The sequence below is a fragment of the Blennius ocellaris genome (genome assembly GCF_963422515.1).
Source record: "Blennius ocellaris genome assembly, chromosome: 4".
NCBI lineage: Eukaryota > Metazoa > Chordata > Actinopteri > Blenniiformes > Blenniidae > Blennius > Blennius ocellaris.
The window spans coordinates 17,689,718-17,705,040 of NC_137653.1; the positions used below are offsets into that span (position 1 = coordinate 17,689,718).

At 41.7% G+C, this 15,323-nt stretch overlaps 1 protein-coding gene across 1 annotated transcript; it reads right to left on the minus strand.

Annotated features, from left to right (window-relative positions):
• Nucleotides 1-4,331: 4,331 nt before the first annotated feature.
• msx1a (muscle segment homeobox 1a) lies at nt 4,332-6,356 on the minus strand. Its single transcript, XM_080495842.1, has 2 exons — nt 5,822-6,356; nt 4,332-5,591 (listed from the first exon to the last, which is right to left on the minus strand). Exons 1-2 carry the CDS (start codon nt 6,252-6,254, stop codon nt 5,173-5,175), a joined length of 852 nt encoding a protein of 283 aa, XP_080351968.1. The 5' UTR covers nt 6,255-6,356; the 3' UTR covers nt 4,332-5,172.
• Nucleotides 6,357-15,323: the final 8,967 nt, after the last annotated feature.

The following is a 15,323-nucleotide window of genomic DNA, read 5'->3' on the forward strand; positions in this document are numbered from 1 at the left end:
CCAGTTTTATTGATGGTCGGTATAATTTCTCGTTGTTTCTTTAAATAGAACATCCATTTGGATGACTTCCCGAGATTCTGGCCTATGACCAACAATTACATTGGTTAATTCATTTTCATAAAATCTAAGTTTAGAAATACATTCAATTTCCCGGAAAAAGAATAACAAAAATACTATTACCACTTCTAATAACGACCAAAATAATATTAACAGGAGAGTAAAAACCATAAGACTAATGATTTTCTAAGAATTTGAATGATGTTGACTGAATCCATGTTGCAATGGTCCCTGTTTCTTTCAAGCCAGCAGTCTCGGTGCTTCAGTTGCGCTCCATCAGCTCCGAAGGCCTCCCAGCTCATTAACTCAGCTCGCGCACGTCAGCGCTCGTCAGCAGCATGTGGCTTGTTAAGAAACCGGCGCGCGGTGCGCTTATAAAGCCTAATTGCTGTGCTTATTAATCACCATTACAGGGCCGCTGAATCCACTCTTATAAGGCCAAAAGTGAGCACAGGGCACTTAAACCGCAGGCGGCCAGGTGATTGAATCCATTTATGTCCTGTGACACGACACCAAAATGCTCAATGCCACGCATTAAAACGCGCAACTTTGCCCAAGGGTGACAGGAATCATTCTCTGCTTTGTTGAAATGAATTCCCTTGTAAATGACACATCGCAAACCCTTATACAATAAAGTCCCGGCAATGCATTTTGTGATGCCGTCATGTTTATGAGCCTTTAAGGCAATTTTCCATCACATTTAGAGCTTTTATTGCATCTTAAAAGAATTGTTGCCTCATTAGTGCGCAGAAGAAAATGCCCTCTCCTACCCAGATTTCCAGGAGATGACTGGCACACTGCGTACCAGTTGCAACAATTAAGTTGCTCAGTAAATCTCGACGCAGACTTGCGTTTTAAAGTTCAACTTGTACAGATAGATGTCGTCCTGAAAGTTCTCATCTGTGTTATTCTCTGAATCACACAAGAGGGTCAGAGAAAGGATCCTCACACAGAAGAACAAATACATCTAATAATACTGCCGTGTGGAACAATGATCCCGACTTCGGGATTGTATTCCCACCCTTTACGCACGCAGATACTGCTGCCCCCTAGGGGAATTCCACAGGACGGTGTAAACGCCAACTGAACAAGTTTAGAACCTAATTTAATAACTTAATAATAAAGCTTGTAGTTTGCGTCTAGCCAAAAGCCCAGCTTTAATGCGCATCTTACTATAAACCCGTGTGCCTTCACGCGCACAATTATCATTGATTTTACATTATATTCTTATTTCATTGCATTGGAAAAAGGAAATAAAACTTTAACAAATATCTGAATAGGAAATATAGTAGCGTTCATTTAGAAGCAATGAAAGGGTTTTAATGAATTAATGTTGCACTGAGATGCTGCAGGTTTCAGTTTTACTAGATCGAAGAACCAGCTGTTGAAGGGATCAGTATAACCAAGAGGACATGACCTAATAATGTTTAATTATGACTGTGAAAACTGAACAAATAATAAAGAAATGCATTCAAATGGTTGTATGTTATAGAGGGACACCTTATCCTTCATTTCGATCACTTTCTGGTGATCTCAAGGTTTTAACTCTTGGCCGGTAGCTGTGCTCCATGACACGTGAAATACACTTCTGATAAACAGAACAATGAGTTATCCACTGTTCTCTGCGCCATTTTATCTTCTTTTTTTTTTTAAATGAAATACAGCCGCTTCACTTTATGCCAGCCTCTTCCCCACTATTCCCGATTAAATCATGCGTTCACATCTTCACGTTTATTCTGGACTCTGACTGTGTGGGTCTCCCAGAACAGCCTGCGATGTTCCTGTGAACTCCAGATGAGCACATCTGGCAGCGCATAGCTCTTTATTGCTCTTTTCGGTATGGGCAGCCGCAAGAAATTGGTGATGATGTCTTTCTTCTGAGGCCTGATTTACAACATGCATGCTGCATTATTAATCGGCGGCATGTTTGAATCAGGCTTTTGGATGCTTTGCGCAGGACTGGAAAAGCCGGAAAAAAGGAGCGGTGCGTAATGCCTCGAGGTCAATTTGTTTATTAGTTAAATTTTCAATATAATATTTTTATTATCCATTTTAGTTATTCGGGGTTGTGGTGCAGTTTTAATAATATTTCAAGAAGTTAAACTTTTTCACTAGTTGATGAAGTCATGTAGCATTTCGATTATTTAAAAAAAAAAAAGATTAATCACAGGTCCCAGATCGTCTTCATTGTTTATATTGCAGTAATAAATGTAGCCTATTTATTCAACACAAACCAGACAAGTTTGACCAGTAAGACCAGAATGAACAATTTTAAAAATGTAATTTGTTGTTGAGATTGTTTTTGTGAGGTCAAATGGAACTAGTGCGTATTCTGCCACTCCGACTCTGAACAGAAGGTGGTGGTGTGGTATCCAAAACTGTTATGGTCTTTAAAACGTAAGAGTAACGTTTACCAATAACAGGGCAATGTTTGGGGAAACGCTTGTTTTGTATTCAATTAGTAAAGTGAAATTAGTGAGGTGATCCCCAGAAACAAAAAAAGTAATGAACTGTCTGTTAACAATGTGAAAAGTGGTTTTAAAAAAACAAACAAACAAAACAAAAAAAAAGAAGCTTAATTTGAATTCACGTGCAGCGAAACAATGGAGATGTTTTTATTTCTAACCTGAAAACACATCATGTCTGTCCCAAAGTGTTGAGATTTAATTTTAGTTGTTTCAGACGTACCTGGGAAGTCTAAAGGTTTAAGTCATTTTCTTTAACCATCACATATACGAGGCGGCTCCTAATAACCCTTTTTCTTTTCTTGGGGATCAAGGGGTTTTACTGCAGAGTCAAACTGCCTCCTGTGATCTTTTGGATGATATAAACAAGTGACTTTTGTTTTCTGTTTGGCTCTTGGCAAGTCTGAGAGCTGGGGGACAAAAGAGTGAAAGAGTTTAAAAGAGTGGACTGATCCCCTTTGCCTCCTTTGTGTCAAGTTTCTCCTCTTTTCAGATAGACCAACCATCCGTGTGATTTAAACTCATTGTCCGGGATTATGTATTAATTCGTGCCTCATGGATAAATCTGAGCTGGGATTATCCGAGGAAAGGACATCAAATAGCCTAAAGAAAACATTATGAACTCAAGTGAAGTTCTCTGGAAATAACCCGAAGACGTGCTATTATTAAAAAAAAAATAATAATAAAAAAAAAATTGGAGGCGATTTTTAGTCAAACGCGCGCATTTCCGTGAGTACTTGAATATATAAAAGTGTGTGTTGGAAGACAGCGCGGCTTTTAGAGAGCTGAGGAGAAAATGTGTGCTGAGAAGTGTTGCCCGTCCCAGTCCCCCGTTGACATTTTAGGAATGATAAAAGTTCCGCCTTGCCTGGAGCTACAGCCTCGCTGGAGCCGGCCTCTGTCTGCGGCAGATTGCCTTTGCTCATTACAGCAATTATTTTACTCGAGTTTAACCCCTGCCTGAATGGCAGGGAAGTCAGGAGAAAGCCTTTTAAAACTGCTGCGGAGTGGCCTGTAATTTCCCCCCCTATCTGATCCCTGTTTTGTCATTTAAGTCTTCCTGATGGCACCAAACGACTCTCCGCTCCAACAATGCAACATGTTTATGTGTGGATCGGCACATGGGCCCCTAACACCCTGTATTCTCCATAATGGGGTGTCACCTGGCTCATTTTACACCCTAAACACACATAATGACACCCCGGTGGATTGTTTACGAGCTATTTAGCCCAGAGTGGCAATCTCCAATATTTATCGGTGAGTTTTTTGAAGTCGAGCACAACTGGTACTCCCCCCCACCCCAAATCTCCACCCCTAAACTCTCCTGGCGCCAACAAAGTCTAGGTTAGTTCTTTCGGAGCAATAAGCGACAGCTGTCGGAATCCCACTAAATAACATGTGACAAGTTTAAATTCAAGGCTGAAGATCTGTGTTCAGAAATGTGACAGCTCCAATTAAAAAAAACAAAACAACAACTGCCTGATGCCAAATGAAGGAACTGGGATCTTTTATACAAACTGTTCTGGTCTTTAGTCTTCTCAGTGATTTAAAAAACTTAATATTTAAATCATACTGTCATTCCACTTATCTGTAGATTTTAACACGTTCCTAATAAATTATTAATTTAGTTGTTTTTTTTCCAATTTCAACTCATTTTATCCAAAGATGTCCAAGAACACTTTAAAAGTCAATACGGCATTACATACTCCCCCATTTCACAAAGCCTATTTGTCAGCCTGGTTATTCTAAAGCATCCTTCAAATGTTGAACTCTGGCGCAAGAGTCAGTCAAAACGAACAAATCTTTTCATGAAAAAGAATAAACAATTTATTGTTAAGTTATGTCACAAATATATTCATAATATAAATGAGGATATTCTTCAAATATACATTATTTTACAGTACACACATCCCTTCCGAAGGGAATCAATCCGACAACAGACAGTGCTGTTATTTAAAAGAAGGAAGAAGGAAACAAAACAAAAGTTTGCAGTTCTCCAAACTCACAAAGAGCACTCGTTGACACTGGATTCAGTAACCCATTAGTTACGCATTGATATGAATGCAAAGAATGATATGGGTTTTTCCTTTTTTTTAGGGGGGGGGGGGGGGGGTGCTGATAGGCCAAAGTTGACCCTTTTAACTGGCTGTGAGGAAAAAGTGGGATGTCTTGGACACTCTGGGGCGCTCAGCTTTACTGTCCATATACTTTAAAGTCCATTCACAAGGCTACTGGCACTAAGTCTTTCTTCCAAGTGTGTACCGCGAAAATATCCACCTTAAAGCCATTTAGTGTCACATTTACTTTCTTTTCCAAAATGAAATGTTGAAATTTCGTGGTTCTTTTTCTATTAATAAAAAGATTTAAGACTTTAGATGACGTGACTCTGAGCTGGATTGTTTTTGCGGTGTGTGAACTTACTGGAGAGGTCAAGAGAAGTGGATTAACTTCAAAGGTCCTCTGCAGCGGGCCTGTTTGGACCCTTGACAAGCTACGACACTGACCTCACCACCAGGATGATACTTTACTTGTACAGCGTCACCTCTTTCTTTCTTTCTCTCTCTCTATCCATTTCTCTCGGGGCCCCTCACAAAGTAGTCTTACCCCCTTGTTTCCCACTGCGCGAAGCCCCTCGTCCTCCGTCCCTGCATCAAGCAAGGTGGTACATACTGTATCCGACATGAGCGGCGTACAGTCCGACGGGAGAGACCGGCAGCGAGTGCCTCTGGAACGGATGCGAGCCCGCGTAGGACGCGGGGACGTGAGCGCCGAGAGGAAAGGAAATCCCGAAAGCTGGAGGCAGCATGGGCTTCGCTGCCATTTTCAGTTTTTCAAGTTCTGCTTCTTGCAGGCGCTTGGCTTTGGCTCTCCTGTTCTGAAACCAGATTTTGACTTGGGTTTCCGTCAAGTTGAGGGAACTGGAGAACTCTGCGCGCTCGGCGATGGAAAGGTACTGCTTCTGGCGGAACTTTCTCTCCAGGGCGAGCAGCTGGGACGTGGTGAAGGGGGTCCGGGGTTTTCTGTTCGTCTTGTGTTTGCGCAGCGGGCATGCAGGGGGACTCAGTCTTCCTGTGAGGAGGCAAAACGCTTTCATTTAAAAACCCGGATTGTAAATGCGCCGTGCCAAAAAAATGCGCACAGAAACAAAAGTTCAGATCAAAACACACCGACACTGAAAGAAAACCTCTATCACTGTTGTAGTATAAATAAAGCTTAACACAACAACCCAAAAACATTGTATAATTGTCGTATTTAATGTTTGCGTGATGTATGACTGCGATACCAAAAGCTGAACTTACTTGGAGGCGTGGGGGAAAAGCGGGGACTTTGTATCCACGAGGACCTGTCTTTACAGTCCGGACTCTCGGGTTTAATCAGCACGTCGTCCGGCATGTTCATGATGTCTCCCACCGAAAAGGAAGAACTCATCGGTAACCCGGGAACTGAAGTATCCAGACTACCGAAGGAGCTCACCCGAGCCCCTTTCCCCAAAACTTGTGACGTCCCGGCCACGGACGGCGCGTCCGGGGACGACACCTCTCTGCTGGGCTTCCTGTCAGCCATCAGTGCCTCCACGCTGAACGGCAGGATCGCCACTTTCGGCTTCCCGGTGTCCTCTCCGGAGCTCAGGCTGGTCTGCATGTCGCTTCTGTTGACGAGAACCGAGCGTGGAGAGAGATCTTCAGTTTTCAAAGCAGCGGGCACAGCTGACATGGTGGTCGATGGGGCCATACAGGTTCGGCTGGCACTGCTGAAACGACCGGGTAACTCTCCTGGGATGTCGTGGGAATGGCTGACTTTTTGCTAGTTTGCTACGACGCGCCTTAAGGTGACGGTATCCTCATGTTTATGTGGCCAAATTGTGGGCGCAGGGCTGTGATAAGGCGGGCGAGGAGAGAGAGGCGGCCAATCAGCGCGGAGATGGGCTGGGCTCTGTGTGAGGAAAGGGGTGTGGTGGCGTTGCGCGGGGGTGGGGGTGTAGGGGGGGTAACAATAATGACATTTTATAACAACCAACTTTAGATAAACATAAACACACAACACTTTAATGGATCGGAGTTTCATCAAGAAAAACTGCTCCAAATATTATCTCAACGTTTGACAATGTTGTTTTCCCAATATGGTGCGCAGTCAGATGTGCGTCTCCACTGTTATTAATTCCTTTGTTTATCAAAAATGTCTCTCAAGTTTTTCCAGCTTTAAACATTTTGACAAGATCCACTTCTGACTTTTGTCCACCGGCTCATGCGGTGAGAGTGAGTGTGTGGAGCCGCACAGCACTTTGTGCGACTCGTTCCTCGCTGCGCGCAACGCTGCGCAGCGCAGCGCGCTGTTTATTGACGGCCGCGGGACTCTAATCAGATTGAAACACTCAGACCCTCGCAGTCATTTGGGGGTAATTATGGGGCTTGGGGGAGGGATCATTTAGATGATCCCCCCTCCCCCCCCCCCCCCCCCCCCACTTGACTCCAACCATTAAAGTCGAAAATGATGTGCGAGAGGAGGCGGCAGCGTGGAGCCAATGGAGAGGTTCAACCCAGAAGTGTCGTGGTGATTTACCTGTCCATCGATGGTACCCTCTCATTACCTGCACTGCGCGTAAAGTGGATTGTTTTATTGTTGTCGCCTGTAGGAAATATGTCAACGATTCTGAACGTTTGAAGAATGGAGGGAGGGGAAAAAGGACATATCCCTCACTGAAATCACGCATGCTCTAAATGTTTTTCTTTGGCGTTAAAAAAAAAAAAGTGCTTTAAATTGGTTTCGCAAATCTCGGAGTGAAAATAGATCAGGCCCACCTTTTCTCTGCGGTGTAGTCCGTTCTCAGGATACAGTCTGCGTCGCTAATTGGCAGGCATAAACAATCTGTCACGATTTGTCAGTCTCTCTAATGGGCAGACAAGTTATGTTGTTTTTAGGCGCCAGCAGCGGCCCGATCAAAGCGCAGCACTTTAGGGAGACTATTGAAAAAGTTGAACCCGCACCGAGAGAGCAGCACCGCCTCCTCCTCTATCCGCCCTAGCCCAGGGACACTGAGCCATTCAGCCTGAAAAATTAGCTTTTTCTCAGCCGATCGCACGCTATTTCCATCTATTCAAATGAGCGCCGCGGTCGTGTAATAGTAGGCTCCTCGGAAGAAAAAGGTCAGCGCCCACCGGTTCCTCCGAGCTGAAAAGGATTCCTCTGTGCAAGTGTTTCCCCAGATACACAGATCACTTTGAGATGCGCTGATGTCCGGGAGAATGTGGATCATAAGTGGAAATCACAAGAGGACAAGGGGTATTGGACCCCCGTTAAAAACGAATAAAGTCCCCCCCCACCCCCCAGTATATCATTTCTGGCTCTTCAAAAAGTGCTTTTTGACATTTACGTTTTTTGTCTGCATGTATATTTACGTAACCACCTATTTTTAAATTCAAAGAAGAGGCAGGGCAAAATCACAAGTTATGTTTGGGGGCAAAATACCACTTAATTATCCCTCCAAATATTTGATTTCTGGATAACTGCGAATTGCTAATGACTATTTCTACTTTTTAAGCGATAATGTATACATTAAAATGTATAGATGAAGACACATCTATCTATCTATCTATCTATCTATCTATCTATCTATCTATCTATCTATCTATCTATCTATCTATCTATCTATCTATCTATCTATCTATCTATCTATCTATCTATCTATCTATCTATCTATCTATCTATCTATCTATCTATCTATCTATCTGTCTATCTATCTATCTATCTATCTATCTATTACTAAAAATGTTCGTGTGTTACCATTCATTTCTAAGTTGTTGCCTGCTGTATATGCAGATAGAGGTGATAAGGTATTATTTGCTTTGGCTCGTGGTAAAAAAAAAAAAACAACCCAAAACATTACATGAAGCCTAGATTATATTCAATGCCATTGTCTAAATGACAGTTGAATATTTGGGACGATGTTCGTTTCTCTGACACAACAGGCAGGTCCGGTCGCATTTCCTCCGAACACTTACTTCATATTCAAATGGGAGCCACAGCTCTGCTTCACTGGATGTTAAGATCAGATAAGCGGCTCATGAAAAACCCAACACACAGATATTCATTTATCGTTTCCTCAACGCCACGTCGCTGCGCGCGCGCGAGCGTGCGTGCGAGCTGGAGAGCGAGCGCGCGCGCTTTGAAGTACTCCACCGGAATCTCGCGGCTCTCAGGTCCCGTCTGAAGGCTCCTCCGCTTCAGCTTCAGCCGTCCTGCGACGTCCGCTCGTTAAGCAGCTCCGCGTAAACACAAACAGACACACATGAGACGCATTACCGTGCTCCCATTTTTCCACAGACCAGTCCCCCCCCCCCCGAAATCAATCCTCCAAATGAAACAATCTAACGATTGAGTTTATTATGCACCCTGAATATTGGACATTTAAATCACTTTATCTACCCCGCCCCCCCCCCCCCCCCCCCCCCCCACACACACACACACACACTCCCCGCATAATACAATTTGTTCATAAAAAATGCTTTATATAATGTGCACACCACTCATATTTTCCACAGAACCCTATTTTTCATCCCCTATCACTGAACCCGACTGTTCGGATGTGATCTCAACCAGAAACCGATTTTAATGAACCTACATTTAACCTGATTGTAGTCTCCGGTTGTTGCAGTGTCATTGTTTCCAGTTTATTTGCCTTGTGAACAGAAGGGGCAGCGGCGCTGGAAAACAATGTTGCTGCTGGCAATTAGCATCCCAAACACAGGCCCCTTTTAAGAAGACTGATATGCCATGGAGAAGACGATTACCATACCGTTTTATTTAAATCCCAAGGCAACAAATGAGGGCCGAGTCGAGATACAAAACAACTGTAAGGCTCTGCGGGCCTTTATTTAACTTTATAAACTACCTTTGATTCCCGGTCAGTAGGCAGGGAAAAGCAGACAAAGGCCTATTGTTGCCTCCTCTCAAAGTTGTCTTAACCCTTTTCATGCGCGCTCTGTCAATTTAAGACTGTAAAGACATAAAAAGGCAGAGTGGATGTCAAAAGGCATTTTCCAGGCAAAATATTTGTACTTGGTGGCCACTAAATGACTTTCGTCTGGGGGCAATGGCATCGCACGTGTGAGTATTGCTCCTAAATCTCACTCGTTTGTTTGTATTTTTTATTTTTAATTTATGGGTAATTTGTGCCCGTGCGGCGCAGTAAAAGCACTTCCGGCATTGTCAGTAACGATGAAGTCGGAGAAGCCGTTTTCCAAATTCATGACCGCTGAGGAGAGATCTGCAGAAATGGGCAACGTTTTTAGAGGGGTTTTAGTTAATAGGATAGGGACTTCTCGACGCACCCTAAACAAATATCTGAAAGGAGGTCCAAGGTCTGTGTCATTATACATAATGTGTCCTATTTCAAAGTAATTAGCGCAATCGGGCGGATCGGGCCACTTTTGCTGCCTCTGGTAACAATGCCTCACGGTCATTTAAGCTTCAGGGCGCCATTCACACTGCGCACAGAGGTGGCAGGTGGATGTGTCCAAAATCCACAAGTCATGTTGTGTAGGTCTCCGCCATCCTCAACCAAAAACAAAGCAAAGGGATATGGTTTCATATAAATCTTGAAAACAGTTTAGGCAATATTTTTTTTTATAAACAAAGGGGCAGAAGTGTCAGCTTAAAAGGGAGGATTATTATTATTTTTCATCTATGATTTTTCATGCAACTACCATTTTATTATTTGCATAGTTTGTTGTTTGTTCTTTTGAACTAATCAACTTTAAAAAGCATTTTGGAATATTTTCCAGTCGCGGATGTGTGTCTGCAGCTCTCAGTGAACGGCAGGAAAAACGGCAGCCCGACAGAGAAATAAAGAGTCCAAAAGTGAAGGCTCGCCGGCTGACGATGATAAATGCATGTGAAGCTCCGGCCATCAAACCGCCGCATGCGGCTGCAGAGAGGAGAAGGAGAGAGGAAAGAAGGGATGCATGCCAAATTATTAACTCTCCAAGACCATCAGACGCACCGCGCACTGAACTTTATTCCCCATTCATCTCCCTCACCTTCCCCTCGGCTGACAGGCGCGATGAATGCGTCCGCGCGCTGATGATGATGAAAACCCGCACGCGGTCCAGAAAAAAAAAAAACCCGCTGCTCGGCCGAAGTGAGCCCGATGAAAAGAAGGGACGAGCGGCGAGGGGAGGGGAGAGGAGGGGGTCTGCACAGAGAAACATCCGAGCCAGTCCTACACAATCACTTTGATACACTATTTCCCTCCTTTCAATATGATGCAGATGGATGAGTGAAAATTACATGAATGTTTCAATGTCCGACTTTTATTGAATAACTATGTTGTTGTTGTTTGTTTTATTAATTTTTTTTGCTCAGGTAGAAACATTTTTGGGGGGCATATTTGTGGATTTGTTGTGGTTTTTCGACTGTGATTGTGTGGGTTTTAACCACAGCAGCGGTCACCACATCCTGTTCAATCATTAATGCGTTAATCTAAAACGAACCCAGCCGACCGAAGTTATTCAAGAGCTGCGGCTCAACTTACCACTCCTTGGAACAATGCATAACATTTTATAGCCATGGCATTGCAAATCACAATAATATATTTGACGTGTTACGATTAAGTGTAATGATTTTTAGTGTGGAATTTATATAAAACTATGCGCACTGCGACTGATTCTTGTTTCTAATTTAAGTCTTGGGCTGTCAAACATATGGCCCGAGGACCAAAATCGGCCTCACAATTGCAAAAGACAAATGAATTGATAAAATAAAAAAAAGGTTTTTGACTGGAAAAACAACAATAACAAAAAACAAATCATTATGAATAACCACAGTTTCTGTTTTATTTTGCTGGTGGTTTCACTCTTTATTAAGAGCATCACTGATGCAGAAATTTTGTTGGATTTTTTTTTGTGGTAAAAAATAAAAAAGATCAACAAGTGGAGGAATTTTTTTTCTTTTTACATTTTCTTGTACGTTGCAATTTAGTTCACTTCATATCAAAACTGCCATAATCTTAAAATTGCTCTTATTGGAACTGGATATTGAATAAAATCTTTGTAATTTACTTGTTTGCCCTAAAAACGAACATTTATAGAACATGTACAGAGCATTTGCAGGTTATTATGCTGCACCTTACTGGTTTGAGAATATAAGTTGAGGATTGAATAATTGCAAAAATAGCTTGCCAATGTAAAATTATGATCATTTTTAAAACACATTATTATTATTATTATTATTATTATTATTATTATTATTATTATTATTATTATTATTATTATTATTATTATTATTATTATTATTATTATTATTATTATAGACTGACAATATTTTAAACCTCCATGATAATCTGTTGTCGTGGTGTGTAAGGGATTTTTATGTAGCCTTCAAACGTACACACACACACACACACACACACACACACACACACACACACACACACACACACACACACACACACACACACACACACACACACACACACACACACACACACACACACACGCACACACACACTCACACACACACAGTCAGATAAGATCACTCCTCCTCACACTCTGACCTCTGCATGACTCTAACATCAAAATAATTTCTCCATGTGCGCGTCGGTATCAGTTCCTGCGCCGGCTCTGTAAAACTTAGATAAAACTGCGGCTTTTTACAATTTACTACATTTCATCGTTCAGTCAGAGACATCTCAATTACCCGAGGTATTGGTGTGAAATTGAATTATCGCCCCTTTATTTCTTTCACGCCATTAAACAGGAAGCATACTAAAATCGTTTGCAAATCACTGGTCTGGTTAATATGATATCTAAATGGATTGATTAACTAATGGTGGATTGATTTTGATAAGTCCATCATTTGGGCTTTTCAAACAGCGAGTGCTCGTGTTGATTAGAAACTAAATAGAGCCCTAAATGAAATGCTTAATAAGCGACTAACAAGCAATAGATTCAGCAACAAATCATTTCTGTAATCAGGCTTTAAAAAGATGAAATAAATGATGTGGAGCATCTAAACGCTGTCACCCATATTTCCCTGCTCTCCAAACAAATTGCAAGAATAATGAAAACATGCTCAGTTTTATTTTAGAACAGAAATACTGCAGCATTGTTATAGGCTGTATACCATAATTTACACATTATTATTATTATTATTATTATTATTATTATTATTATTATTATTATTATTATTATTATTATTATTATTATTGTTTTTGTTGTTATGGTCATCATCATCATTTTTACTTGATCAACTACATTTTTACATTTTGAATATCTACAATATGTACATTTGTTTAGTTTGATCACTGTCTAATTGCTAATAACGAATAACAGTCTATTATTTGTCTTTTCTTACATTATCACATTATAATTACTGCAGTAGCCCAAAACAATTAGGAATTTAATTTGCAGCAGATAGAGTTTCCTCTTGGGACAACTATCAGCTTTTTCAATCTCTCTCAAGTAGATTTTACTTTAGAAAGCTGTAATTATTTTTCATTTTTATCAAGATGAGCAAGAATAATAGCTGTAGGTAGTTGGTTTGGAATTAATTCTATGGGAACTGACATGAGATACAAAATAGGTTTTGAAATGCAATCATAAGGATTTATACTGTGGTGTGTGGTTCGACCGTTTTAAAATATCTCTGCAAAATCTCTGCCGTGCCCTTCCAGTGACTGAATGGACATAAACCGTCCTTTACAAAAACCTTAAGCCCATCATTTTGGGTCATTCCCTCTCGCTCTATAGATCTGGCTAAAGAAAAGCAAACCAAAACAAAAATAGGGGGGCCGAATCTAGGGGGCTCGTCTGGGAGGTAGTGCTTCGGATGGCGAGCCGCTGTGTGCCCTGTCCTGGCTCCATCCTAATCTCACAAGTCTCAACAGTCTGCAACTCAAGTTTATCCAGAGGGGGTTGAGCCTCCCATGGCCCCCCCATCACCATCCCGTCTAACCCACCCCTGTCTTCCGCCTCCACCCCGAGGAACACACTGTCAGTGACCCCTCGCTGACTCCGTCGGCTTAATCCTTTAAATGTGGGCAAAGCCAGAAATGATGAGGAGTTGGGCTTTTTTTTATACAGGTGATGTCCTTTGCCTTTCCGTGTTTCCCTGTGGCCAGCAGGATCAGACTAAAGACCGGGGAGATCCTCTGGTTGTAATGGGCAGCAAACCTCCCAATGAGGAGCAGGAATGCAGGAGGATTTGTGTCAAATTCAGCCACACTGGACTCGACGGAGACTTCAGAGGAGACTCGACAAGTCCGAGCAGTCAGCAGACAGTGAGGGAAAGTCAGACTGAATAAATCAGCTTGTGTTACAAACTGAAGAATAAACGAAATCCCATTTATTTAATCTGCTTTTCATTTGTGTTGAAATGTGCTCAGAAGATTTCAGTTTGATTAGATGAAGTACAGATATAGTTGAGGTTCCAAAGAGATCGGTGGTGTCTTGAAGCTATTAAAACCACATTGGAGTAACTGTTGAATAAACTTGCCCACTTGTCTTGCGTCTATAATACACAGTGCATGAGATGACCTTTAACCTCTGCCACTGTATGGCATCTCATGCAAAACCTAATGGTTGCAGTAAGCTTTATTTGATTAAAATAAAACTTTTGATTAAAATAAAACTGCATAGATGTAAATATCATGGCATGAAGGGTTGACAGTTGAATGTTAAACATCAATCATATTCAAGGAAGCCGTTTTCAGCTTCAGCGATCTTTTTTTTTTTTTTTTTTAAGCGCAAGCATTGTGAGCGTGTGGAGCAAAATAGACGTGGTTATGATGGGTTCAGTGGTGTGTTGGAGCTAATAAAACTGTACTGCACTAACTGTTGGATAAACCTGTCCAGTAAATGTCTGAAGCATATAATACCCAGTGTGTGACTCCATCTATAATAGACACTGAATCTCTTGCTGTCCAAAGCCAACTGCATACGCCCTCAATGAAGTTGAAATAATACAGCATTAATGTAAATATGAAGACGTGAAAGGTGTGAAATTTTGATTTTTATAAAACGGTTCTATTCAAGCATTTTTTTAAATTTAATCTCCAGTGGTCTTTGTTAAAAAAACAAACAAAAACAAACCACATCCATTCACAATGAGCACATAAAACGCAGATCTTCAAGTTAAAATAATTGTAAATGCTTTTAGATGAAAGGTGCAGAGTTATTGTTGTGATATTACAAACAAGCTCTTCACTTTTAGACTTACCATGTAACTGTAAATGTGTGGGCATGATGTTAAAGTCAAAGATTCAAATTAGTGATATGGAAGCTGTTTTTCAGCGGCATTATAAACTCGATGGAGTCACCTTGAATGGTGTGGCAGGCAGCTCTTGGAGGCGTGACGTAACTGCAACTACAACATGACTTTGGAAATACATTCAAAAAGGTCAAAGTTTGCTCCCACTTTATTAAGCCCTCTTCACCTGGACACCACTTTTGCCAGTGTAATGACCTCATTGTAGTTTGCCATTTAAGGGTGTTTCTCTCTCTCTCTCTTTTTCTCATTATCTCTCTCTTTTTCTCATTCTCTCTCTCTCTCTCTCTCTCTCTCTCTCTCTCTCTCACACACACACACACACACACACACACACACACACACACACACACACACACACACACACACACACACACACACACACACACACACACACACACACACACACACACACACACACACACACACACACACACACAGCCTCTACAGTGGCAGTGAGCTCACTCAGGCACCAGCACCTCTTTCCACAGCTCCACCCCGCTCCTATGGGGGACATATTTAATTTAATTAAGGCCTGTC

Bases quoted from the DNA above. Each gene is read 5' to 3' on its own strand.
- msx1a (XM_080495842.1), bottom strand. From the start codon at position 6,254: ATGGCCCCATCGACCACCATGTCAGCTGTGCCCGCTGCTTTGAAAACT. The intron at 5,592-5,821 runs GTAAGTTCAGCT...GCCTCCTCACAG, and splicing joins CTTTTCCCCCACGCCTCCAA to GAAGACTGAGTCCCCCTGCA.